The sequence below is a fragment of the Amblyraja radiata genome, chromosome 20 (assembly GCF_010909765.2).
Source record: "Amblyraja radiata isolate CabotCenter1 chromosome 20, sAmbRad1.1.pri, whole genome shotgun sequence".
NCBI lineage: Eukaryota > Metazoa > Chordata > Chondrichthyes > Rajiformes > Rajidae > Amblyraja > Amblyraja radiata.
In genome coordinates, this window is record NC_045975.1 from 27,511,537 (window position 1) to 27,537,550 (window position 26,014).

The following is a 26,014-nucleotide window of genomic DNA, read 5'->3' on the forward strand; positions in this document are numbered from 1 at the left end:
CTCCTTAGGCCGAAGAGCCTGTTTCCACACTGTATCTCAAAAGTCTAAAGTTAAGAATAGTACAGCATAGGAACAGGCCCTTCAGCCCACAGTGTCCATGCCGAGCATGATAGCAAGTTAGACTGTGTTGAGCAAAGGAGGAAACACTGGACGATATCACAGTCCTTCCTGTTCCTGATGTGTAGGAAAGAACTGCAGATGCTGGTTTAAATCGAAGGTAGACATAAAATGCTGGAGTAACTCAGCGGGACAGGCAGCATCTCTGGAGAAAGGCCCTACGGCCCCCACAATCAAAATGTGGATTATAGAAATGACGGAGACCTTAAACGTGGAAAGAATCAGATTTTCCCTGTTGGACAAACAGGAATTATTCGTTGGAACATGGTCTCCTTTTATTGATTACTTAAAGGGTCAGAATAGTTCAGCACAGGAACCTGACTAGCACTCGGGCTAAAGAATGGATGAAATGCTATACTCTGAAATGTACGAATATATCTCGAATGAAGTTTTTTTTATTTTAATAAATTTTTCCATTCTTCTTTAACTATCTTTTTCCTTTTTTTTTTTTTTTTTTTTTTTTTTTTTTTTTTTGGTGTTTATTTTTTTTTTTTTGTTTTTCTTCTCTTTCTTTTCTTTCTTTACTTCATCTATCTCTTTAGTTCTATCTAGTTTAAAAAAAAAAAGGCAAAAGGTATTGGAGACAATGTAATAATAATTGACAATATTATCAATTTAAAAATGTAAGACTGTAATGATGTAAATAGGTTATGTACCTATCTCCAATAAAAAATATTTTCAAAAAAAATAAATAAATAAATCGAAGGTAGACACAAAATGCTGGAATAACTCAGCGGGACAGGCAGCATCTCTGGAGAAATCAGTCTGAAGAAGGGTTTCGACCTGAAATGTCACCCATTCCTTCTCTCCAGAGATGCTGCCTAACACGTTGAGCTACTCCAGCATTTTGTGTCTACCTTCCTGTTCCTGATGCTCTCTTAATGTTCCTGATTCGCCCTATTCATTATGTGGGAAAAGTCACATCTTTCAATTGGTGCTTAAAATATTCCTTTGATGTAACTCGATGCTGTTAAATAATGATGTAGTCCTATCAACGAGAACGTAGTATTTTGGTGTTTGAAGGTATTTTAATGTAATAACATTGCAAGACTGGTGCGTGGACACCTCCATATCTTGTGAATTATTCCTCCTATATTCATTGAAAAGGTTGCTTAGATTCTGATTTAATTGATTAATGAATAAAAATGCAATGCTAGCATTTATATCAAGAGGACTGGAATACAAAAACAGATGTAATCCTGAGGCTCTTAAGGCGCGGCTCAGGCCACATTTGGAGTATTGTGAGCAAATTTTGGCCCCATATCTGAGGAAGGATGAGCTGGCTCTGGAGAGGGTTCAGAGGAGGTTTACACGAATAATTCCAGGAATGAGTGGGTTGGCATATAATGAGCGCTTGACAGCACTGGGTCTCTACTCGCTGGAGTTTAGAAGGTTGAGGGGGACCTCATTGAAACTTACAGAATAATAAAAAATACAGTGGATGTGGAGAGGATGTTTCCACTGGTGGGAGAGTCTAGGACTAGAGGTCATGGCCTCCGAATTAAAGGGCAGATTTAATAGAAAGGAGGTGAGGAGAAACTTCTTTAATCAGATGGTGGTTAATCGGTGGAACTCATTGCCACAGAGGGCTGTGGAGGCCAAGTCAGTGGATATTTTTAAGGCAGAGATGGACAAATTCTTGATTAGAACAGATCAAGGGTTACGGGGAGGAGGCAGGAAAATGGGATTAGGAGGCAAGAGATCAGTCATGAATGAATGGCGGAGTGGACTCGATGGTCCTTGTAGGCCCCCCTCGGTCATGACTGACCATGGGTGATGCATCCTGGTCGGATGCAAGCCTGGGCGATGTCATATGGAGGACAGGCTGTTGCCCATGCAGCACGTCCCCCCTCGCCACGTCACTGATTGATCCAAAGGAACAGCAGGGACGTTACAGTTTGGCACCAGCGTGGTCGCAGGAGCTGCCAGAGTGAGATTGTAGACAACGATGAACTGCCTTAGTGAGATTGTAGACAACGATGAACTGCCTTAGGGGCTCTGACTCCTGATTTTCGTGAGGTTTACTCCTGGAGCCTTTTCCATGCTTCAAGGCAGTGGAGATTTTAAATCAGAGTTTTCCCTCTCCTAGATGGACTGCCTTCCCAGGCTGACGAGCCCCTTCTGCCCGAGACTCATGGGGGCGGGAGTGTCTACCTTCCCGTGCAGGTCTATAGCACCTGCCCATTGCTCGATGGTCCATATGGCCTCATTCTACTACAACTTGTGACTTATCCACCTTCTGCCCTTCCAGCTTCCCAAGCGCCTTCTCCCTAGTAATAGCCACTCCACTAACTTCCACCCCCTGTATTTCAGGCATGTTGCTGGTATCTTCCACTGTGAAGACTGATGCATAAACATTATTCAACTCCTCTGCCATTTCTTTAATCCCCGTTATCATGGTCACATTATCACATCAGCGCCGAGACTTCTTCAGACTGCTTACAACCTTCAGGCAGTTTGCAACCCAATGGTATGAATATTAATCTCTCTAACTTCAAGTAACCCTTGCATCCACTTTCTCTCCATCCCACCCCCATCCAAGTCGTTGCACTAGCTTCAGTCGTCTTGTTGAGTCTCATTGTCTGTAACTCATTTTCACCTAGCACACAGCTAACAATGGCCAGTATACTTTATCATATTTTTTGCATACCTTTCATTCATTTGTTTTATATCTCTCTATATCACAATCTATATCTCTTGTTTCCCTTTCCCCCTGACTCTCAATTTGAAGAAGGATCTTGACCTGAAACGTCACCTAATCCTTTTCTCCAGAAGTGCTGTCTGACCCGCTGAGTTACTCCAGCTTTTTTTTCCATCCGGTTTAAACCAGCATCTACAGTTCCTTCCTGGAGTCCCATTCCACCATTCAGTTTATCACCAAAGAAAATAAGAAATTGGAGCATAAGCATATGGCATTTCAACTTTGCTTCACCATTCACTAAGATTATGGGTGATCGGATTTTTGTCTCAATTCCACTGTCCAGCCTGTTCCTCATTAACCTCACTCATTGAGAGACAATATCTGACAATCTCAGCCCATAGTATATTTAATAATTTAGCATCCATTGATCTCTGGGATGCAGAATTCCAAAAATTAACAACCTGCCAAGGAAGGAAATTGCTCTTCATTTCTGTTTTAAATTCTGAAACTTGGCCCCATAGATCTGTGGAAATATCCTCTCTTCAGCCAAACTCCCCATGCTGACTAAAGTCCTATGTTGCAGTGCTTGGCCCATAAACCTCTAAACCTTTCCACTAAACATATCTGTCTAAATGTCTGATAAATATTGTTATTGTATCTGCCTCAACTACTTCAATCTTCCTAGACTGTATGGCTCAGTAACACCTTAAAATATATTTATCTAATATTATTAGGCATAAAATAATTCTTTATATCATAAAATAAATATTTTTCATTACATATTGGGTAGTGAAAAGCTCATGCAGCAAGGAGCATGCAGTGATGTTGGAAAACTAACATGGGACATTTTAATACAGGGAACACCAAAAATAAATCAGCGTTTCGATGACACTGTGATCAGATTTCAAACATCATCACATTCTTGTCGAAATCATTTTTTTATTGTTGGAATTTTTACGTATTACCTCATCCGCATCCAGGATCGATCCCGGGTCTCAGGCGCCACAATCGCTGCCGAACTGCCACTGGACCATTTCCGTCACCTCATGAGTGCCCCCTCCCCCCTTACGGGAGCAGCGCCCCCAGGCCTGCAGGCAGCGCAGAGAAGCAGCGCTAAATCCAACTCAACTTTGCCTGTTCTGCCGGGTTAACCTACAGCTCTGCCTGGAGTTAAGGGAATGACGGCCCAGGCTTATAGCCAGCGCGGAGAAGCAGTGCTACCAACACGGCTCCGGGCTGGTGTCCCGTCAGTCCAGGCAGGGCTGCAGGTTAACCCGGCGAGACAGGCAGAGTTCAGCTGGATTTAGCACTGCTTCTCTGCGCTGGCTGTGGGCCTGGGGGCGCTGCTCCCATCTGATTCCCGACGTCTCTGACCGCCCCCAGACGGGGGGCACTTGGGATGGTCCAGTGCTGTTCGGCAGCGATTGTGGCGCCAGAGACCCGGGTTCAGTCCTGGCTGCAGATGAGGCGCAGGTTTGTGTCCATGCCGTGGCACGGCTGCCAAGAGTTTTTATCGCTTGTGACCTTTGACAAATCCCATGATTCCTTCCATTTTTTTCGGAGTACTGAACTTGCTTATTCTTACATTTGGAATTAAGTTCACAGATATTCTTTAGTGCATAGACGAATGACAGAACTACTCAAAATGTAGGCCTTGAATTTTCTTTGGAGGTCCCTACAGACCCATTCATCTTTTCCTGGCATTCTGCAGCTTCCGTGAGCCAACGATAAGCATGACAGGGCAACTTCTGCAGCAAGTGGCTGTTGAATAGACCGTGACTGGCTTTGATCTACAGGGCATTACAAGGTTGTTTCCGTTTGCCACTTGAGTTAACAGTTCTTTCATTGTACTAGCAAGCTTAGAAATTCTTTGTTTGAGGATGGGGGCTAAGTACTCGTTGTTAAGTCAATGGAAAAAGTCTTTCATGTCTGATTTAAAAATATAACTTGTATTTCGAGGCACCCTACTCCTTTGTTGATGACGAGTGAAGCATTTAATCTGCATACTACTCTTTAAACTACTCTGGTTATTGAAGAGCATTGTAATAACTACCAGCACTTGCTCCTTGGAGTGGGCTCATTTTTATTAAAAGCGCGGGACCACTAAACCATGTTTCTCGAGTAACTAGCCATCATCTTTTAAGCAGAACAGTTTGTCACCATTTATTTTGATAAAGATGAGACAACAAAAAGCCTGTTCTTAATTATTTTAGTTAAGTTTAACCTGCATGTGTTTCAAGCAGGTTGGCTTGTGTATGAATAAATGGCTGAGCATAATGTTTTAGTTTAACAAATATTTTTTAAATGAATAAATGGATGCTTTAAAATTGGTTTATAAAGGAATGGGCTGATTTGGTGTTGGCACTGAAGTAATCACTTTGTTTGATTGTAATGTGTGAATGAAATGATCTGCTGAAGTGATGGTTTGGAAATAAATAATCTATTTTGATCTTGGGGCACGAATAAATAGAATGGGTTTTGGATACATTTCATTCAGAATGCTGTATTTATGGGGTTACCTAAAATGGTCAGGGTCTTTGAATCACCTGCTGATTAGGAGTTTGTCTGAATGATAGACACAATGTGTCAGAGTAACTCAGCAGGTCAAGCAGCATCCATGGGGAGTATGTGGCTCGGTGATGTTTCGGGTTAGAACCCTTCTTCAGACTGATTGGCTGAATGATACGCCATCAGATGTGGGATCCTAAAAATGAGATCTATTGCATACAACATTGGTGTTTGATATATAGGAAGTTGATTACCCTTGCCTTATAATGATAATATTAATGATGGATGTCAGGTTGATGACATGACTTATTACCCACAATCGGGTGCAGAATGCTGGTTACCCAAAAACAATCATCATTGAGTTGGAAACTGACAGACTAATATAAATGGCTATAAATAAATTAAATACCAGACAGGCACCTGATTTTTCCAATGAAAAATGGTTAAAACGTAGATTTGATTCAAAGTAAAATTCCTCCTAAAATGTGGTTAGTTTTGGCCTCTGTGTTGTGGGTGCCTGCAGTTCAACACAGCTGCATTCTAGTTTGTTTTGTGGGCTTGCAAAAGCTCACTGCTGTGGTAACACCAACAGTCTGTTGCAGGAATGCTGCATGCAGAGTGGAACAGTGTACATTGGACTGAGACAGGGAATATGATCTGTGAAGCAAGCACTTTGCCGTTCAACACTTGGTCTGTCTGCAAAAGAGGGGTGCCCCTTTTGTTGAATATATTATCCTCAGCGTACTAAAAGATACAATGTCCCAGAGATGCAAAATAATCTATCTTATGGGGAATTTTGAAATGGGCAGATGTGCATTTTTCATCTGAATTTTGAGAGCCAGGCTCCTGAAGCAATAGCTGTGTGGAGACTTTCCTGTTTCCTGTTGGTCTGGGAGCTCTGTGGGTCACCCAGATTTCTTGCTGGACCAATGGCTACGGTTGGATTCTATTGTTTTTCCTGAGGATCCATGGTTTATTTATGAACACATCTAGATTTCCTTCTGACCCAGTACATGTGGGCAGGCAGGCATTCCTAGATTTCCAGCTGGACCAGTATCTGTGTGTGGGTTTTTGTCCCAATTCTCAACTGCTCTGATAGCTTTGTATCGGCTTTATTCATAGTGTTTTAGCGCACTCTGAGGTCTATGGTTGCATGACGGGTGTGCAAATATTCTGCTGAATTTCCTACTGGGCCAGTTGTTGCGTGTGGGCTCTCCTGGGGTTTTATGTCTGCTCTATATCTGTACATTTTGATTTTAACTCCTGGGGAGGCTTGACCTAGTTGGGGGGGGGGGGGGGGGTGACATGATATCTGCTATTACCCCTTCTCTTAAAGGTGCTACCTCTCATTGCATTACAGTGGTAAAGTTGCTGGATTAATAGTCTTGGATGATGAGCCAGAGACATTGAACACAGTGGAATTTAAATTCATTTATTTTAAAACATTTTGGAAATATAATTAACATTGGCAATGGTTATTAATTTACCATGAAACACTGGGTTGATGTAGAACCACACCTGTTTCACAAATATTCTTTAAGGTAAGTAACCTGTGATCCTTAACCTGTGTGCCTCCTGACCTTCAGTAACTGCCTTTCTGCATATTTTCTGCAAAATGATGTTCTCGCATATACTGAGCACATCCACTTAGGAGAGACAAAAATAGGATCAATAGAAGATGATTTTTTTTGACCATTTTGTTTTCAAAGATATCTGGCCACCACTCTGAGTTTGTAGATGAAAATGTAAAAATCTGTGATTAACAGATTGCATAAATACCACTGGAAGAGAGACAAGTGAAAGTTAAATCTGGATTTATTTTTGATAGTTTAGTTTAGTTTAGATTAGAGGTACAGTGCGGAAACAGGCCCTTCGGCCCACCGGGTCCACGCCAACCAGAGATCCCTGCACATTAACATTATCCTACACCCACTAGGGACAATTTTTACATTTACCAATCCAATTAACCTACATACCTGTACGTCTTTGGAATTGGAATGTGGGAGGAAACTGAAGATCTTGGAGAAAACCCCCACACGTCACGGGGAGAACATACAAACTCCGTACAGACAGCATCCGTAATCGGGATGGAACCCGGGTCTCCGGCGCTGTAAGGCAGCAACTTTACCACCGCGCCACCATGACTGCCTTGTATAAATAAGCAACCTCCCTGCTTATTGTAAGAGTGGAAACTGCCACATGAGGTCTTATCTGTTGAAGGTCCACAACTGTGACTAGAGTAGCTTGGGCAAATGAGCAGAGTCCACTTGGACTAACGAAGCAGTCTGGAATGGATAACTGCTTTGACAATGATCTTCCTGGCCGTTGCCCATCAGCAGGCCACGTCGTGCACACCAATATCTGTCTGAACATGGATAGTTTTACATATTGGCTCAAGTTCAGCTGCCCAGCATTCTGTATTCAACTCCATCTCATGTTAAAAAAAAAATGGAAATATGTAACAGACAAATATTTTCAGTTCATTGCTTGTCTCCCAAGGATAGCAGTTCTTGCCTGTGCATGGTTTAGTGGCTGCCAGAACCCTGAGGTGCCTCAAACAATTAACAATTTTTCTTCTGTGAAATGGACACCAATGGACCATTTGACTAAGGTTGGGGAAGGGAGAAGGGGCTAATCGTCAATGGCATCAACACCCAGTGCCCAAACGTGCCTTTTTCCAGCAGGTTCACAAATGGTCAGGGCACAAATCATAAACTTAGTTTGCTTTTCCTAAATCAAGAACCAGGGCAAGTTGAGAACAAGGATACAATTCATATTATTAATGAGTAGCTGATCATTTGGGCATAATCGTGGCTGATAAGAAATAAAACATGGAACAGTGGCACAGCGGTAGAGTTGCTGCCTTATAGCGCCAGGGACCTGGGTTTGACCCTGACTATGGGTGCTGTCACTACGGAGTTTGTACATTCTCCCTGTGACCATGTTGGTTTTCTCCAGCTGCTCTGGCTAAAGACGTGCAGGTTTGCAGATTAATTAGCTTCTGTTAATTGTCCCTAATGTATTGGATAAAGCTAATGTGCGGTGGTCGATCGGCGTGGCCTTGGTGGACCAAAGAGCGCATTTCCACGCTGTTTCTCTGAAACAAAAAAAAACTAATAGCATAGCACAGGAATAGGCCCTTGAGCCCATGATGTCTGTGTCGATCATGATGCCAATTTGAACTGCACATTTGCCTGCATATGGTCTTTATCTCTCCATTTCCTACCTGCTCATAGGTCTGTCGGTGTGTGAATACATCTTATATGTTGCTATTGTATCTGCTACCACCACTCTCCAGGCATTTAACCGTTCCTATGTAAAACTACTTGCCTCATAAATCTCCTTTTCAATTTTTGCTTTTCACTTTAAAGATAAACCCTCCAGTATTTGCCATTCCACCCTGGGAAATAGAGTCTAACCATCTACCCTTTCTGTGCCTCTCATAATATTATATACTTCTGATGGGACTGTAAGCAGGTAAGAATTGTATTATTCTGTTACCAATCCATTTGACAATTAAGCACTCTAAACTCTTGATTGTATCAAGGCAACTAATGTGCAGTGTCTCTCAGTCTCAAAAGCTCCAGAGAAAACAATCCAAGTTTGATCAGAAAAAGACACAAAGTGCTGGAGTAACTCAGCGGATCAGGCAGCATCAAGAGAGCAACCTGACCTGTTGTTATTCGTGTAAACCAACATCTACAGTTCCTTGTTTCCAAGTTTGTTCAACCTCACTTTATAGTTAATACTCCTCTAATCCAGGCAACCATCCTGGTGAACCTCTATATCTTTACTGTAAAGGGACTACCAGAACTGCACACAATACTCCAAATGTGGCCAATAAGATTTATATAACTGCACCATGACCTCCTGACGTTTATACCCAGCACCCCAAATGATGAAGGCAAGCTTGCTGTATATGCCTTATCACGTTATCTACTTGTCACTTTCAAGGAGCTGTGGACTTGCACGTCAAGATCCCTCTGTATGTCAGTGCTCCTAAGGCTCCGGAAATATACTCCACCCTCTTTTTATATTTAACAGACTAAAGTGCAACACTTGCAAGGGTAAATCTGACTTGCAATTCCACTGTCCAATTGGTCTATATCCTGATGAATCGGATGAACCGTTCCTGTCATCCGCAACTCCACCAATATTTGGTAAATTTAGTTTAGAGATACAGCATAGAAAGTTTGTATATGACATAATGGGCAGCACAGTGATGCAGCTGGTAGAGCTGCTGTCCCATGGCACCACAGACCAGGGTTCATTCCTAACCTCGGCTGTTTGTATGGAATTTGTATTCGTGGGTTTCCTCTGGGTGCTCTGGTTTCATCCCACATCCCAAAGGTGTGCATGTTTTTAGTTTAATTATTCCGTTTCGGGGCATGTGACAATAATGCACTCTTGACTCTTAGTCTTGTGTTAGGGTGACTATCTGAAATCTCCAGTGGTTCATAGCCTTAAAGTGGAAGATGATGAGTATTACTACTGCCTATATTCAATTCAACTTTATTGTCATTGCACAAATACAAGTATGGGTACAACGAAATGCAGTTTAGCGTCAGTCCGTAGTAATAGTGCAATATAGAAATAACAATACAGAATAAGCAAACAATGTGGACGGAGAGACTGGAGAAATCTATCCGCGGGACTCCGAGTTCAGCAATGTGATAGTGTTGTTGTAGAAGCTGTTCCTCATCCTACTAGTACGAGACCTGAGGCTCCTGTACCGCCTCCCTGATGGGAGGAGGGCAAACAGTCCATGGTTGGGGTGGGAGGGGTCTTTGATTATCTTCCCGGCCCGTCTCAGACACCGCTTTCGGTGGAGGCATCCATGGCAGGGAGCGGGGCACTGATGTACTGAGCGGTTTTCACCACCCGTTGTGGTGCCTTCCTGTCCGCTACGGTGCGACTGCTGTACCATACCGTGAAGCAGGTGGTCAGGATGCTTTCGATGGTACAGCGGTAAAAGTTGGTCAGGATCTGGGGGGACAGTTGAGCTTTCTTGAGCCTCCTCAGGAAGTAAAGACGCTGCTGCGCCTTTTTGATCAGCTTGGAGGTGTTGAGGGACCAGGACAGATCCTCCGAGATGTGTACCCCGAGGAATTTGTAGTTGGAGACGCGCTCCACCTCAGTCCCGTTTATGTGGATGGGGGTATGTCTGCCCCCTCTGATCTTCCTGAAGTCAACAATAATTTCCTTCGTCTTCTTGGAGTTGAGGACGAGGTTATTGTTGGCACACCAGGTTGTCAGGTGCTGGACCTCCTCCCTGTAGGCTGACTCGTCGTTGTCACTGATCAGTCCTACCACCGTGGTGTCATCGGCAAATCTAATGATGGCGTTGGAGCCATTCTTAGGGATGCAGTCATGGGTGAAGAGGGAGTAGAGGAGAGGGCTGAGCACACAGCCCTGTGGCACGCCGATGTTCAGTGTTATAGTGGAGGAGGTGAGGTTGTTGACCCTAACAGACTGTGGTCTGTTGGTGAGGAAATCCAGTGTCCAATTGCAGAGGGAATTATAATAATATATGAGCGTTGGAGTTATTGTATGCGGTTTCCCCCCTTACAACTAGTGGAGGAGCAAGGCAATTTGAACAACAGCCGGATTTCCACATTTAGCTGCTCATGTGGTCATAAAGGTTGCATTCAATTTACACATCAATAGTTAGCACTATTGGTCTTACTGGCCTTTTCACTGAAAAAAGACCATAATGTGTTTTAGCAGATAGTTGTTAAATAGTACAAATATTGTATCACAATGAACAAGATAGATGTGTTCAAATGATGTAACTGCATTTTTCGGAAAGAGAAGAAATTGTGGCAAGAAGATGAATGGTTAGATAAATCAGACTAGCAGTAATCAATAAGTGTTAATTTGTTGAGTGTGTGTTCTGTTCCCATTAATCTAATGTTTATGTTCTTGCAGCATTTCATCTTTCTCACATGAATATCTCCCTTGACATCTGGCTGTTTTGTTTCAGAGATTTTCAAGAGTGCATTTTGGGACTGGTGAGAACAATTACACCCTGCGCCCTGCCCCCCCTCCCCTCCCCCACCATATAATAATTCCAATGCTGGTTGAAAACACAGATTTATTGGTCCCCCATATGTCTTTAACATCTTTACAACTCACTTATCATACTATTCTGCTCAATGTTTGTTCCTCCCTCAGTAAATAGATATGAAAGGTTGTTTCTGGAACAGATCAAATCTTTGGCATCGCTTTTACACTGAACTAATCAGATATTCGCAGAATTGAATGAATATATAATAGTAAGGAGCAATGGCAGAAGTGTTTATGATGAGTTAATCATGCAGTCCAAATTGGTTTTGAAATCATAATATTAGGAATAGAGCTCTAAAGACTTTGTCCCTATAAAAAAAGCTTCACCTGTAACATTTGTATGATAATACTTCGTTTGGGGATCTCATAAGTTTCAGTATTTGCTGTCTTTACCACTTTGTGTGCAGAGATGCCAGGAGGTATGGAAAATAATCATGAAGGCACTGTAATGTTCATCCTTATATAGAATTGGAGTAAAGGGGGGAACAGAAGTTATGCTTCAGCTATACAACACTTAGGAGAGGAGTATTAGTTTTGAAAAGTGTGCACTAGAGATTTGTGAATGAAATGTTTGGACTCATATGGTGAGATTATTGATATTCAAGTTACATTACCTGGAGTTTAGAAAACTTGCTCGAAGTGTTGGGATTTTAAGGAGAATGAAGGTTTCTACTTATCTACCCTACTTCAACTGTTCGTGAAATTTAGGATGTCAGACCATCACCCGATCAGTTGAGTGGTCTTTCAGGAGCAGTTAAAGTATGCATCTGCAAACAGGAGGGTAGACATTTGTAACTCCCTGCAAACAGCATTTGATAAACATGAAACATCTCGACCCGAAATGTCGCATATTGTTCCTTCGCTCCATAGATGCTGCCTCACTCGCTGAGTTTCTCCAGCATTTTTGTCTGTCTTTGATAAACATGAAAATGAGTTTTTTGTTAACCAACCAGCTGGAAATGTCATTTGTACTTGGAAAGAGGTGGAATGGGCAGAAGGTATAAATATAAATTGCTAATCAAAATTAAAATGTTAGAAATAGAAATAAAATGGCAGGGAAGCTCTGATCCAAGGTGAATGTCTCAAGTTGGTGTCTTGAACATGCTGATTCTCGGTTCCAGTGTGCTGATTTTGGGCTAGCCTTCTTAATTTTGCACTGCATTGCAGCTTAACCTCAGGCAATGTTCTGACATACTCTGCCTGACAGTGTACTGTGCACAGACTTGCATACTTGTGTTTTCAGCTAATTTCTATTAAAATTAAATCAGATTTTTTGAGAAATGGAAGAAAAATTATATTCACAGTTTTTATATTTTCTGTATAGTAAATCATAATCATGTGTAGAGTTTCTGTTCTGTTCAGGTCCTGGATCCTTAGTTTTCTTTGCAGGACCATCAGTGTTTAGTTTAGTTTATTGTCACATTAACGAGGTACAGTGAAAAGCTTTTGTTACGTGCTAACCAATTAGCGGAAAGACAATACTTGATTACAATAAGCCAGTTCGGTATTCCGAAAAACGCAAGGAATCATGGAATTTTTCAAAGGTCATTCGAGAATAAAAAAAGCGAACGGGGAGCCTGGTAGTGGGGGAGAGCAGGGTGTAACAGCGAGAGAGAGGGGGTAGATGTGAGTGGGAGACAGGGGAAGACGGTGAGAGATGGCAAAAGAGAGGTTTCAGTTAGACAGACAACCACTGGTAAAGCCATGGCTCGTTGCTTCTAGGAGAGTCGAGAAAATGTCTTCAATAGAGAGAATGCAATTTCAGAACCCCCTCGTCTCGACCGCGCTGGAGATTTCAGCGGGCGCAAGGAACATATGACCGAAAGTTTGCATTGAGTGAACTGAGTGTTCTTACTGTCCTCGTTGTACACTGCCGTTTTGTGTGTGGTTGGATCCCGGGATCGAGGAGTGAGTGGGTCGCGGTAGCTGGTGCCTCTCCGCTCGCCGCTGGAAGAACTGACACCACTACTCCCCGGGTCAGGCGCTGCCTCCTCGATCCCGCTGCTCGGCAGCGGCCGACTAGGATTCCAGAGCATCGTCGATGCCTCACATCAGCTCCTGATCTCCCGCCGCCTGTCCGGATAATGTGACCGACGTTGATTGAGCTGAAGCTGGGATCCAACTACTCTCACAAAACGCCGGTGTACGACGTCGACGTTAAGAACACTCAGTTCACTCAAAGCAAACTTTAGGTGATTTGTTCCATGCGCCCGTGGAAATCCCCGCTCCCATCCATCGCAACCACGGCGCAAAAGTCTAATGTGTAGGAAGTCTGAAGGACAGCCTTCTATCCAGAGGTCCGCGGACGGGAGTGTTGGTCCAGGCCATTAGGCAACGCGGAAGGGAGGTGCCGGTCCCAGCTCGACTCTGCCTGTCCCACCGGCGGGATGGGCGGGGTTGAGCTGGAGTTAGTGCTTCTTTTCCGCGCCGCCTGCGGGCCTGGGCCGCCGTTGTGACGGGCCAGCGACCGCCGGGACACGCAGAGCCGAGCTGGAGCCGGCGCCCCCCCCCCGCCCCCCTCCCACGCAGCGGCCCTCCCGTCCGGCTCTCGCAGCCCACGGATGGGACACTCGGGAGGGGATGGGGACGGGGACGGCCCAGCGGTGGGTGGATAGGGACGAGTTGCAGGTCTGCACCCATGCAGCGGCATGGCCACCGCCTGTTTTTAGCCCGAGTGACCTATGACCTGTGCATGCGCAGTCGGAATACGGAACTGGCTTATTGAGCCATCCACAGTGTACAGATACATGCTAAAGGGAATAACTTAAATAACATTAGTGCAAGATAATGCCAGTAAAATCCGATCAAAGATAGTCTGAGGGTCTCCAATGAGGTTGACAGTAGTTCAGGACTGCTCTCCAGTAGTTGGTAGGATGATTCAGTTGCCTGACAACAGCTAGGTGCAAAGGTGGTTGATGCCTGAATTCTCTTCTGCTAACAGCAGTGGATCAGAGGTAGTTGCAATCCTAAATTTGAATTGTTACATTTCTGTTTACCAAATGCCTTAACGCAGATGGAGAGCAGCTGGGATATAGAGTTAGTTTACACAATGGTAAATGACTTCTGCTACAGACTATGCATCTGTGGTTTGCTTGAACAAGAAAATCAATTAAATAGTGTCAGTATTTTAGATTCCTTTTTATAGTAGTAGTTGGAATTTTCCCTTTGTTGGAGAATCCTGACTGAGATATGGGTCAGCTGAACCAAGAATGTAAAGTTAAACACTTAATCAGCATAAAATAATTTTTGAAAGGAATTCAAGATGCGATCAAGGAATAAATATAAATGTCATAAACCATGAATTAAAAATCTCCAGCAATGATTAAATTATTTTGTTGTAAAGTACATTTTTTGGTATCAGTGATGTTATACCACTAATTAAGACATCACCTGTTGAAGATTCATGCTTACTTGAATACACCAGGCAGTTTGAATGGGCAATTCCTGCAACTAAACCTCCATGATCTTTGAAAAATATGGTCTATTAGCAGATGAAAGGTGGAACAAATTAGGCACCAGTTTACAGTTTGCCATGAAGCTGCACATGCACAAACTATACACTGATGCCTACTATATTCCTTCATAACACTGAATGCTGGCAGTTTCTCAGTTAATTTTTAACAAAACATTAATGTTTAATGTTTTATGTGTCATTCCAACTGTCACTGTATGTCATGTTGTCACTTGCGGGCGGAACACCGGCAAATTCCTTGTATGTGAATACTTGGCTAATAAACATATTAATTATTCATTATCATTATTCATTACTTATCATAAAATCCAAGCTCCTTATTTTGTACAAATATTCAGTGCTTGCAAAGAATCTTGAATGGACATATTTAGCAATACCTCTTATTTTCCACTGAGGATCAAAGCAAGTAATTCCATTGATAAATGTAATTGAATAATACTTTTAGCTGCTTTACCACAGCTATATGAAACAAGTTAGCAATACACTGATGGGTTTTGTAGGCTGGACATCTAGTGGTAAATCTAGTGGTAAGTTCTTTCAAGCGTTGATATCTTTTGCCTGATAGCGGCAGATGAGAAGAGAGAATGAGCAGGATGTAAATGGTCCTTTTTATGATGGCTGTTTTCTCCAGGTAGCGTGAAATGTATATGAAATTGATAGGGGGTGGGGCTGGTTTGTGAGATGGACTGAGCTACATCCACATAGAAACATAGAAACATAGAAATTAGGTGCAGGAGTAGGCCATTCGGCCCTTCGAGCCTGCACCTCCATTCAATATGATCATGGCTGATCATCCAACTCAGTATCCCGTACCTGCCTTCTCTCCATACCCTCTGATCCCCTTAGTCACAAGGGCCACATCTAACTCCCTCTTAAATATAGCCAATGAACTGGCCTCGACTACCCTCTGTGGCAGAGAATTCCAGAGATTCACCACTCTCTGTGTGAAAAAAGTTCTTCTCATCTCGGTTTTAAAGGATTTCCCCCTTATCCTTAAGCTGTGACCCCTTGTCCTGGACTTCCCCAACATCGGGAGCAATCTTCCTGCATCTAGCCTGTCCAACCCCTTAAGAATTTTATAAATTTCTATAAGATCCCCTCTCAATCTCCTAAATTCTAGAGAGTATAAACCAAGTCTATCCAGTCTTTCTTCATAAGACAGTCCTGACATCCCAGGAATCAGTTTGGTGAACCTTCTCTGCACTCCCTCTATGGCAATAATGTACTTCCTCAGATTTGGAGACCAAAACTGTACGCAATACTCCAGGTGTGGTCTCACCAAGACCCTGTACAACTGCAGTAGAACCTCCCTGCTCCTATACTCAAATCCTTTTGCTATGAAAGCTAACATACCATTCGCTTTCTTCACTGCCTGCTGCACCTGCATGCCTACTTTCAATGACTGGTGTACCATGACACCTAGGTCTCGCTGCATCTACCCTTTTCCTAGTCGGCCACCATTTAGATAATAGTCTGCTTTCCTGTTTTTGCCACCAAAATGGATAACCTCACATTTATCCACATTATACTGCATCTGCCAAACATTTGCCCACTCACCCAGCCTATCCAAGTCACCTTGCAGTCTCCTAGCATCCTCCTCACAGCTAACACTGCCCCCCAGCTTAGTGTCATCCGCAAACTTGGAGATATTGCCTTCAATTCCCTCATCCAGATCATTAATATATATTGTAAATAGCTGGGGTCCCAGCACTGAGCCTTGCGGTACCCCACTAGTCACTGCCTGCCATTGTGAAAAGGACCCGTTTACTCCTACTCTTTGCTTCCAGTTTGCCAGCCAGTTCTCTATCCACATCAATACTGAACCCCCAATGCCGTGTGCTTTAAGTTTGTATACTAATCTCTTACGTGGGACCTTGTCGAAAGCCTTCTGGAAGTCCAGATACACCACATCCACTGGTTCTCCCCTATCCACGCTACTAATTACATCCTCGAAAAATTCTATAAGATTCGTCAGACATGATTTACCTTTTGTAAATCCATGCTGACTTTGTCCAATGATTTCACCACTTTCCAAATGTGCTGCTATCCCATCTTTAATAACTGACTCTAGCAGTTTCCCCACTACCGATGTTAGACTAACTGGTCTGTAATTCCCCGTTTTCTCTCTCCCTCCCTTCTTAAAAAGTGGGGTTACGTTTGCCACCCACCAATCCTCAGGAACTACTCCAGAATCTAAAGAGTTTTGAAAGATTATTACTAATGCATCCACTATTTCTGGAGCTACTTCCGTAAGTACTCTGGGATGCAGCCTATCTGGCCCTGGGGATTTATCGGCCTTTAATCCATTCAATTTACCCAACACCACTTCCCGGCTAACCTGGATTTCACTCAATTCCTCCAACTCCTTTGACCCGCGGTCCCCTGCTATTTCCGGCAGATTATTTATGTCTTCCTTAGTGAAGACGGAACCAAAGTAGTTATTCAATTGGTCCGCCATATCCTTGTTCCCCATGATCAACTCACCTGTTTCTGACTGCAAGGGACCTACATTTGTTTTAACTAATCTCTTTCTTTTCACATATCTATAAAAACTTTTGCAGTCAGTTTTTATGTTCCCTGCCAGTTTTCTTTCATAATCTATTTTTCCTTTCCTAATTAAGCCCTTTGTCCTCCTCTGCTGGTCTCTGAATTTCTCCCAGTCCTCCGGTATGCTGCTTTTTCTGGCTAATTTGTACGCATCATCCTTCGCTTTGATACTATCCCTGATTTCCCTTGTTATCCACGGATGTACTACCTTCCCTGATTTATTCTTTTGCCAAACTGGGATGAACAATTTTTGTAGTTCATCCATGCAGTCTTTAAATGTCTTCCATTGCATATCCACCGTCAACCCTTTTAGAATTAATTGCCAGTCAATCTTGGCCAATTCACGTCTCATACCCTCAAAGTTACCTTTCTTTAAGTTCAGAACCATTGTTTCTGAATTAACAATGTCACTCTCCATCCTAATGAAGAACTCAACCATATTATGGTCACTCTTGCCCAAGGGGGCACGTACAACAAGACTGCTAACTAACCCTTCCTCATTACTCAATACCCAGTCTAAAATAGCCTGCTCTCTCGTTGGTTCCTCTCTGTATTTGTTTGTGATCTTGGGAAGAGCTTTGCCAAACCAAACTGTGATGCAGCCCATCAGGGGCTTTTTAAGATGCATCTATTGAAGTTGGTAATAGTTCAAGATAGCCAAGAGTGTTTAATTGTCAGATGTTCTGAAACAGAACAATTAAATTCCATTAGAGAAATGCCAACATTCTTTAGACTTCTGAAAAGGTAAAGGCGTTTGTGTGCTCTTTTGGCCCTGGCTTCAGCGTGGTTGGTCCCAGACAAATTGTCAGCGATATTCAGGACCTTGAAGATATTGACCATCACCTCTTTGGCATCATTGATGCTGACTGGGGCATGTACACCACCTTGCTTCTTTGTCAATAACTCGTTCCTTCATCTTACTGACATCGAGGGAGAGATACTGCATTTGACTCGAACTTTCAACTGCCTTGTGTAAGTGCTGCCTTCCCGCTGGTTGCAAACACTTCTTCCAATGACACAACTGCTTTCACGTTTGCTGTCATGTGTTGTTTGGCTCAAAGCAAAGCCACAACAACAAATTAGAACTAAAGAGTAAAGGGCCTGTCCGACTTGGGCAACCTAATCCACGCGTTTAGAAGACCCTAGACTAGTTGAAAAAAATGTCAAGGTCGTGTTGACTCGCCGAAGTAAAAGACCTCCTACGACTATGTCTACGACCTTCTACGACCTCCTATGACCTCCCTCGACCTCAGTCTTCCACACCTAAGACCAACTACGTCTAGCTACGTGGAAAATTATCACATGATAAAATGATGTCATGTTTGCATTTTTTTTTCTTGGGCCAGTTACTGACCTACGATTACCTACGACTACCACCACCACCTACTATGACCTACCTACGAGTAAAATGTATCAATTTTTTCCATGCCAATCTTTTTTTACTCGTGGACATTTTTTATCAGGCTGGAAATAACGCTGCGACCTACTTGAGGCCTCGAGTACGCGGAAACCACTCACGAGCATGAGGAAGAGTTATGAAGACCTCCTATGACCTCGTGGCGACCATGCTGCGAGTATGAGTCAAGGGCAGACTCAGCAGAGGTCGCCAATTAGTGAAAGTGTGACAGGGGCTTTAGCTAAACTATGGATCAAAAGCCACAAAATGATTATTAATTAATGAGTCTACCCAAAAGCAAATGATATTCTGAATGTAGAAATATGCATTCCACATAACTTCTGGCCAGGAACTTTGCCTAGGTTCCTATGTGACTTTGCAGCAGCAGAAAACATTTGGAAACAGGTGGTTGTTAAACTGCCAGAGCTCAGTGAATAAAAGCTGAACTTATAAAGGAGAAAAATTTGGTTTAAAATAATTTCCTGATCTCAGTATTTTTTCCCATTCTGGATTCTCTCTCACAGAGACCGTCTGTAAGCATACACACTTATTGAAATGTTCGGTGTTGACCATGGCATTCTATTCAAATGGTATTTAAAGGTCTTTGCTTGTCTTTCATCACCAGAGTGGTTGACTTCCACCCAAGTGAGCAGTCGGCCTTCTGAAAACATATTTGAAAGAAGCATGGCACGTCTTTGTTTTATGCTCTCGTGCTCTTTTCCCTTTCTTACTCTCACTTCCTTTTGTGTGCCTACTTCATGAGTACCTTTTGCATTCTACTGTACAGACTTGGTGAGCTTTCTCTGGTGATCGTTATTGAATACAAGTAGTCATGGCTACAAATTGCTTTTATAGGAAACCCACCCTCGTGTTTGAACATGCACTGTGACCAAAGCTGTGCACTGATTGGAGGGATGCCTGTTTGCAGCTGCTACATTGGTTACTCTCTGGGGAAGAATGGAAAAACCTGCTATGGTAAGTCTAAATTGTGTCTTTTAACACTGGGTAATGAACAACAAAAAAACAAGGTTTGGCAGACAGATAACCTCTGTCAATAGATGATTAGCTTGATGTTTTTTTGATATTGATCCAGTTAGTATTACAGGTAGAAACCAAGAACTGCAGATGCTGGTTTACTAATAAAAAGACGGCACAAAGTGCTGGAGTAACTCAGCGGGTTGAGGAGCATCCCTGGGCAACATGGACCCTTCTTCATACTGATTGCAGGTAGGGAGGGAAGAAACCTGGAAGAAAGGAAGAGCAGCCACGTAATAGGTGAACACAGGCAAGGGTTTTTTTTTTTGAAAGGCAGATGGTTGGGGGGGGGGGGGGGGGGGGGGGGGGTGAGGGAGCAGGGGGAGGTGGAGTTGTTGGAGGTTACCTAACATTCAATGTTCACACCATTGGGTTGTAAGTGACCCAAACAGGCGCCCAGATCAGAAATGTCAAATGTTCAATTCCTGGTCTGCATTGAATTGGTTCACATGTAAAACATAAAATGTAGAATTTTGTTTGCATGCTTGTTAGATAAAATGTTTTGAGAAATTCATTTAGTTCAGTCTCTTTTATTCATATTTTTATGTGAGAATGAATAGAAAGATTAGACCTCCAAGGAGAAATAGAAACATTTCAATGCAAAATATGCTGGGAAACAACCCTGAATCATTCTAACTATTTTTGGTGGGATCATCATGAGTAAATCACCGCAGCCAAATAAAACATATGTAAGAAAATACATCTTATATCAATGCCTATTCAAGACACATGGAAAAATAAAAATGTTTCGAATGTAAGAGCCCGTTTATAGAGTACAACGGAGAGTTAATGCCATTCCATCTCTTATCGAGTTATGGATGATGATGCTGAAGCTAGCTTCTGGTCGAAGGAGAGATATGCAATGCTATGATGAATTGCTGAAGACTGTTAATGGTGGATCGGACATAGGCAGATGTGGGTGTGCATTTTTTTAAATTGTTTTCGGATACTGAACTTCATGATATTTTCTTTAAGGATTTCAATTGAAATATGGACTGCATTTGGCAATCATACTTCTATACACTCCAAGTACATGGCAAAGAAAATTGCTTCAGAAAAGCTGCACGTAGTCACTTCACGTCCACTTCACATCTGCCATATGCATATCCTGTAGATGTTCCAGAAAATATACATTCATGGCAAGAGCCACAAACCATTTGAATGTTACTGTTATTTCATACATGCCATCATAATGTTTAAGGACACACAAATGACATTGTGTGAAGTTCAGATATCATCTACATGGGGGATGCGAGCAAGATGTAAAAATGACGAGAGTGTTTGTTGAATTATTCCTCTGTCGTTTTGGACTGTGCAGCTGAGCTTACAATTAAATTGGACTTTACTTTCCAAACCGAAGCAATATACAATAAAGCTGTTGGCTTTACATTTCCTGTGGTATTTTAAGTTACAGAAAATGTTTTGAGACCAATGACGATGCGAACTAACCTCGGGTTGCGACTCGAAACGTTGTGAGTCTGAAGGAGGGTCTCGACCCGAAACATTGCCTATTTCCTTCGCTCCATGGATGCTGCCTCACCCGCTGAGTTTCTCCAGCATTTTTGTCTATCTTTGATTGCAGCTGCGGTTTTAACTGAACAAGTCATTTTGGAGGTGAAATGATCATAGCTTTTGTGAAAGCCTTTGAAAAATGAATAGATGTACTCATTCCAATCAGCCATTTACTAAAATGTCTGGATGGACAGATAGTCAAGAGTTTGGGGTTTGATGAGGCCATGTGGCCAGCAGTGTTATGTGTTTTACTACAGCTCAGTTTCAAGCATGCACCCTGGGCACTATGGCAGGGTCCAAAATTATATAATGACCAATGAACCATGCATTCTCATACTGCTTGTTATATTGGACCCCGAAGTATCTACTTGACACCTGTTAAACAATGCATATATGGAAGATGTGCCAGCCAAAATCTTCAAATGCTAAGAGTTCAATGTTATAATGTTACATCATAGAAAATCCACAGAAAGTATCTGATGGGGCTCAACACCTCCCTGTGTGCCTGGGTCTTAGACTTTCTCACCGCCAGTCCCCAGGTAGTCAAGATGGGAGGGAATACATCGAAGTCCCTCACCCTGAGCACAGGATCGCCCCAGGGTTGCGTCCTCAGCCCCCTATTGTACTCCCTGTACACACGTGACTGTGTGGCTAGGTTCAGCTCCAACTCAATAATTAAGTTTGCTGATGACACTGTGGTGGTGGGCCTGACCTCAGACAACGACGAGAAGGCCTACCGGGAGGAGGTGGCTGGTCTAGCACTCTGGTGCCAGGATAACAGCCTCTTGAACATCAAAAAAACAAAGGAGCTGATCATGGACTTTAGGAGGGCACATCATCCGAGGACGCACACTCCATTGAGGATAAATGGGGATCCTGTGGATAGGGTGAACTGTTTTAAATATCTGGGAGTCCACATCTCCGAGGATATGACATGGGCATCACACGCCTCAGCACTCGTGAGTAAGGCAAGGCAGCGCCTTTACCACCTCAGGCAATTGAGGAAATTCAGAGTGTCTCCGAGGATCCTCCAGTGCTTCTATGCAGCGGCGGTGGAAAGCATCTTGTCCGAGAACAGTACCATCTGGTTTGGGAATTGCTCTGCCAAGGACAAGAAGGCTCTGCAGAGAGAGTAGTGCGTTCGGCCGAACGTACTATGGGAACTTCACTTGCCCCCCTGCAGGAACTATACATCAGGAGGTGCAACTCCAGAGCCAACAATATCATGAGAGACCCCTTCCACCCCTGCAACGGACTGTTCCAGCTGCTACGGTCAGGCAAACGCCTCCGTTGCCATACGGTGAGAACGGAGGGTTGAGAAGGAGTTTCTTCCCAGAGGCCATTCGGACTGTAAACGCCCATCTCACCAGGGACTAACTCTACTGAACGTTTTTCCTTCCATTATTTATTATGTAAAAGAATATGTGTGTTATGATTGTGTTTATAGTTTGTTTGGTTGTTTGTCTTTTGCACAAAAGTCCGCGAGCATTGCCACTTTCATTTCACTGCACATCTCGTATGTGTATGTGACAAATAAACTTGACTTGACTTGATGCTTTAAAAATATAGAATAATTCAATGAGAAAATATCTACAATACATATCACTCCCATTTTCACATCAAATGTGGAGAGTTAAGGTATCCTCCCTATTAATTGAAGAAATTCTATCATTGTATAAAACAGCAGTGAAAAGAACAAGGGCAAATGACATTCTCCAATATTCCTGGCACCAACTAACTCCTTCCTTTGCCTTTGTTGTTATTCGCATTCATGAGTTACACACTGTGTGACCCTGAGAAACCAGATGTGGTGTAAAGATGAATGGAAATGGGTTGCATCGGATTGTAAAAAGGTTTTGAATTTCATGCACATAGCTGGAGTGGAAGCAGGTATATTACTGTAGCTGTGGTACTGGTCTTTTACTGCTGGATGGGGAGTCCAGAGGACACCATTCTGGCTGCAGTCAAGGTTTATGATTGAGTTTCAGAAAAGATTTATACTAAATGCAGCATTTGCACCATAATTGAAAGACCCCACTGTGTCACTTCCTTTGCACGAAGCAGGCCTTGTCTTCTTAGTATTGATAATATTGAATGTTTTTTACTCCACATCCAGGTTGGAACATGCAAAATAAGGAATAAAAGCAGGAGCAGGCCAAATGCCCCTTTGTCCCTACTTAGCCACAGAACAGAATAATTGGTAATCGGCTATTGATCTCAGCTACACTGTTCTGCTTATTTGTCATAATTCCTGACTATCAAAAATTTGTCTCTCAGGAATAAATTCAGTGATTTGATTTTCACTGCTCTCTGCAGAAATGAATTCCAAAAATGTCTGCCCCTCTGAGAGAAAAAATAAACTTCTCTTTATCTATGTATTAAGCAGGTGATTCCTTGTTCATAAACTACCTCCTCTGTTCTAGATTTCCCCACAAAGGGAAACAATCTCTCGGCATCTACCTGGTCACAAACCCTCAGAATCTTGCATGTTTGAGTAAGATGACCTCTTGTTCTTCTAAACTCCACTACACCTATCTGCAGGAGAAAATAAATCATAGCCAAGAGATAACTTCTATCAGATCAGGTATATTGTTACTGTTAACAAATGATAAAGGCTGGTGTGTGCTGCTGTAAGTAAATGCCAACATTGCAGTTTGTGCATTACTGCTCCTTTGTTGTTATTTTTGAATCTCTTCCTCGTGTCTCGTGTATCAAAGCATTTGTTTAATTTAAAAAAAAAATGTATTAGCAGTGTACAAAAGTATAAACCGCAGCATATGACATAATACATTTATTGTACAGTTTCAATTTTAATTTTAGCAAAGAGGAAATAGAAAAAGAGAGAAAGAGCAAGAAAGAAAGAAAATGAAAGAGAAAGTGAATGTGTAAGAATAGAACCCCTAAACTACCAAATGAGTGTAGTCAAAGAGTGAGTAAGTAAAAGAAATAGGAAAAACGTAAAGAAATAAAAAAACGAAAACGAAAAAAAAAAAAGTGTTGATATACCTACTTCATTTCTCTCCCCACCCATCACCCAGTCCACAAATCGGTTTAATTTCCGAAGTTGTGTCGCACCATACTATCCTTGTAATGAATCAATGAATGGAATCCATGTCTTCGAAAATTGCTCTGATTTTCCTGCTAAGCCAAGTCTCATATTTTCAAGATGTAGCGTCTCAGACATGTTTGTAATCCACATTTTAAGAGATGGGGCAGATGTATTTTTCCAAAATTTAAGTATACGTTTTTTTCGCCGTTATCAGGCCATAATTAAGGAAACGTCTTTGAAATATTGATAGCTCAGGGCAGGCTTCTGTTGTTCCGAAAATAATCAATTCGGGGGTCCAGTATCAAAGCATTTTAATTGGGATTGAGATTTTAGATTTTCGGTGACTGCCTGTGAAGTGACATTAGCCCAGCAATGTAAAGATGGAAGAATTGGTGCCCTTCAGTAAAATCAGAGGCTCCAGACAACTGATGATAAACCAGGAGAAATCGTACCACTGACAATACACTGGGAAGCAGTGGATATGGAATCTCTGTTGCGCTTGCACTTTAGACTTTAGATATAATGTGGAAACAGGCTCTTCGGCCTATTGAGTCCACGTCGACCAGCGATCACCCCGTGCACTCGCACTGTTCTATACACGAGGGATTATTTTTACAATTTACAGTAGCTAATTAACCTACAAATCTTTGTAGTCTTTGGAGTGTGGGAGGAAACCAGAGTACCCGGAGAAAACCCACACAGTCGCGGAAAACGTACAAATTCCATACAGACAGCACCTGTAGTCAGGATCGAACCCAGGTCTCTGGGAATGTAAGGCAGCAACTCTACTGCTGCGCCACTGTGCTGCTCTAAGTGGCACTTATTAGGTGACATGGAGTCTCCAGATCACTGGCATTGAGCAGTCAGCACAAGTCATCTGCCTGTCAGTGCCAGGTCCAGAAACTGGCCCTAATTGATTCATTAATGAGCAGTAATAGCAGGTGCTAATACAAGTGTGCATTGGGAGGAACCTGAACTAATCAGATTTAAGGAATCAAGTACATTTTCTGGATTGCCTTCTTGAATCTTGCCCCCTCTCATAATTTACTGAGTAATATTTAATATGTTTTTGAAGTTAATTGGTATAATCTTCTATTTACATATATATTGCTGTGCTTTGTTTTAAACATTTGGTATTTGTGGTATGCTTTAGCTCTGTAGACCTTGAGGATTAGTTGGTATCCTCAGCCAGAGTTTGTACTGTTGAGGCTGGGCTTGTTGGCCATTTCATTCCCCAAGCAGAGACTCTTTAGAAGTCATTTAAAGGATGTTTTGCTTCTGAATCCAATGAACATTTATAGATCGTAAAAGATCTTGATGTAGTTATCTCTTACTTCCTTTCTTACATGCAAAAAGTACAAAGGGCTGATGTAACTTTTGTATAAAGGCATGAAATGACACGCATGCCATAATATTTTGGAGTAAACAGATGTGTGCAATGGGTTGTTGGTGCAATTGGTGCAAGTTATTTTAATTAAAGGAACATGTGCTTACTTTCGGTTCAGTCCTGCTAATCTCCTCAAGATGTAGTGTGAACACTTGAACCTTTCTTAAGTAATATTCCTGAAGCACAACACGTGTTACTAGTTTCATGCATTTTATAAGGCATATTACATGTGACAAATTTTCAAATGTTAACCTATGTCATGCATTTGAAATTGATTTGTTACA

At 42.4% G+C, this 26,014-nt stretch overlaps 1 protein-coding gene across 1 annotated transcript in view; it reads left to right on the forward strand.

The window, feature by feature from the left end:
* LOC116984781 (kielin/chordin-like protein) overlaps positions 1 to 26,014 on the forward strand; it is a 242,197-nt gene that overhangs the window by 45,853 nt on the left and 170,330 nt on the right. Inside the window, exon 5 of the mRNA XM_033039151.1 lies at positions 19,603 to 19,722. Coding sequence (XP_032895042.1) covers positions 19,603 to 19,722 — 120 coding nt within the window. The remainder of the gene's footprint in view (positions 1 to 19,602; positions 19,723 to 26,014) is intronic.